Source organism: Mandrillus leucophaeus, unplaced genomic scaffold (genome assembly GCF_000951045.1).
Source record: "Mandrillus leucophaeus isolate KB7577 unplaced genomic scaffold, Mleu.le_1.0 Scaffold126, whole genome shotgun sequence".
Taxonomy (NCBI): domain Eukaryota; kingdom Metazoa; phylum Chordata; class Mammalia; order Primates; family Cercopithecidae; genus Mandrillus; species Mandrillus leucophaeus.
The window spans coordinates 555486-558106 of record NW_012100987.1 but is presented as its reverse complement, the minus strand read 5'-3'; the positions used below and the strand labels follow the sequence as shown (position 1 = coordinate 558106).

The following is a 2621-nucleotide window of genomic DNA, read 5'->3' as shown; positions in this document are numbered from 1 at the left end:
TTAACTTAAACTGATTCTGTTTAATCTAAAATACTAGATTCTGAGGTAACTTAGTTAATTTGGGGGAGTTCTGGTGCATTGAATTTAATGTTTGCCCAGTCATTCTGCTGTGGTAATAAAGCAATCAATTATGGACTTGAATGAGTTACCAATAAAAACTAGTTGACTATTTGTATGAGTCCACCTCACCTTTTAAATGTGGCAAAATAATACGATTTTGAAGATACCTTTAAAAATGATCAGTTTGGGAAAAACAATCAATGAAAACTACTAGTAGAAAATAGTATTCTTTGGGTGAAGTGAGATAAATTATAATGAAGAGATTCTTAAACTGGCACTTGAAACAGAACCAAATATTACTTTTCTTTAATGTGAAACTAGCTCTTTGAAGGATGGTTTTGGATATGTAAGTGGGTCTGTGTCCACACATAAAGGATATAGACTACGGAGGACCGCTCACCGTTGTGTGTGGTGCCCCTCTTTGTCTCTAGACTTGATGTCTTGGTTATTTGCTTTCTTATGGGCTATTGGCTCTGTATAACACATTGAGGGGAGGGAATAGTGATATATGTGATTTTTGAGAATGCTAAAAAAACTGATGTTGGCATCTTTTAATTGCATCTGTATTTGTTTACTTTCAGTTTGATTAATAAGCTTAAACCTGGCGTCATTAAGAAGATCAATAGACTGTCTACACCAATAGCAGGATTGGTAAGTAGTAAATTACCTTCACAATTAAATTTATTGGTCTTTGAAATGTAAAGAGGTGGCATTGGCAGGTTTTTGTATCTGCAATTACCATTGAAATTAGGTTATGGTTTTTTTGTTGAAGCAAAGTGTGTTTGGTGATGACTTCCTTTTATCTGTAGTTCCTTTCTGTTTCCCTTTTGCCTGGAGGCTTTTATTTTATTTTTTAATTGTTTGTTTTGATTTTTGTGCCTTCAAACTTCATATATTTACATTCTTGGCTTATTTCTTCCACAAATTGCATTTGCTCAGGGTCACCTTCTTCTGAAGCTCAGCCCTATGTGAGCTGTTTGCTGGCTACCACAATGGTGGCTCAGACTGCGAGATGTTCACCAATTGTCATGTTTCTGCCACATGATGCTTGTGCATTGCCCTCAGCCAGCACATAGACCCTAAGTGCATTTCCAAAATAGTCAAGGCCTGCTAGCTCTGTTACTTTATGTAATAGGTTTCCCACCAAAGTCCTGTGTGAGGTTGCACAAGTCTCTGTCTTCCTCTTTGCCACAGTAATATTACCCATAAAATGAGCGTGATGGTTTTGTAGATTCTTTCTAGCTTTCAAATCAGGATTTTGTGTATAAAATATACCCCACACTGTCCCAAGGTAGCTACTCAGATGGGGTAAGACATTTCAGAGGACAATAATAGTGTGGGGCTCTGCCTGTGGAAATAATTTACAATCAAATACAAATGATGGATAATTTTTAAAATGTTAGAAATCCTTAAAAATCAACGCAATAATAGAAGTAAGTTAAATCAACTTCAGAGCACTCTGAAGTTTAAGATAGCTAATAATTGGAACGTAAACACAAACCTTACTATTTTTAGACTATTCATGCTGTTTATAATGCATTCAGGAAATTTCTGTTTGACCATTCATGTGTTTACAGATGTTAAAGGCATGAGTAATTAAAGTTAGCAATACCAACATTTCTGGATTTGCAGAAGTTACAAAAATGTCATTAAATTCTTGATAGGGGTGTTGGTTGCAGAGTGTTCCTCAGAAAATATCTGTCTAGGAGAGAAGGAATGAAAAATTGTTAATAATTTTATTTCAAAATAAAATACACATAAAATTCCCAGAGCAACTGGGCTCAAATATTAATTCCTTCCTACCTACCAAGATGCCTCCATTCTCTATCTATCATTAATAGGCAGCTGACCTAATAATTTTATTGGTTTCAAATTTGATTAGGTTAAAAATATTATGTGTATATATGTGTGTGTGTGTGTATATATATGTATATACATACACATAGAGCTGTACAATTTAAATATTTCTACCCAACTTTTATCCTGTACTTTTCTAAAAACATTCTCATGCCATGACTCTATTTGTCCCACCCCACTTACCCCCTCTTCAGGAGGAGAGGGGAGGTTTGTAGGACCCTGGAGCTTGTGAGCCCTTTCCAAAAATGGGACAACACCTAAGATTGGTGGGTTCTGTGTGTCTATGTACACATACACACACACACACACACACACACACACACACACACAATTTTCTACTGGTAATACAGTGAGTCAGAAGAGGTTTGTTATTTAAGGAATAAAATGAAAAAAATTTAGTTTTTGAAGTCTTTTTAAAATTTTTTTTGAGATGAAGTCTTACTCTGTCGCTAAGCTGGAGTGCAGTGGGGCGATCTCGGCTCCCTGAAAACTCCGCCTTCTGGGTTCAAGCAATTCCCCTGCTTCAGCCTCCCAAGTAGCTGGGACTACAGGCTCATGCCACCACGCCCAGCTAATTTTTTTAAATTTTTTTTTTCATTAATCTTTTGCATTTTTTAGTCACTGTTTTATTTAGTTATGCTCTGATCTTTATTACTTCTTTTCTTTTTTCATTATACTTTAAGTTCTAGGGTACATGTGCACAA

At 35.7% G+C, this 2621-nt stretch overlaps 1 protein-coding gene across 2 annotated transcripts in view; it reads left to right on the top strand.

Moving 5' to 3' along the window:
• LMO7 (LIM domain 7) overlaps nt 1-2621 on the top strand; it is a 249361-nt gene that overhangs the window by 119636 nt on the left and 127104 nt on the right. For both annotated transcript variants that reach the window (XM_011972003.1, XM_011972002.1), the window contains one exon: nt 642-711. In XM_011972003.1, the coding sequence (XP_011827393.1) occupies nt 642-711 (70 nt within the window). The remainder of the gene's footprint in view (nt 1-641; nt 712-2621) is intronic.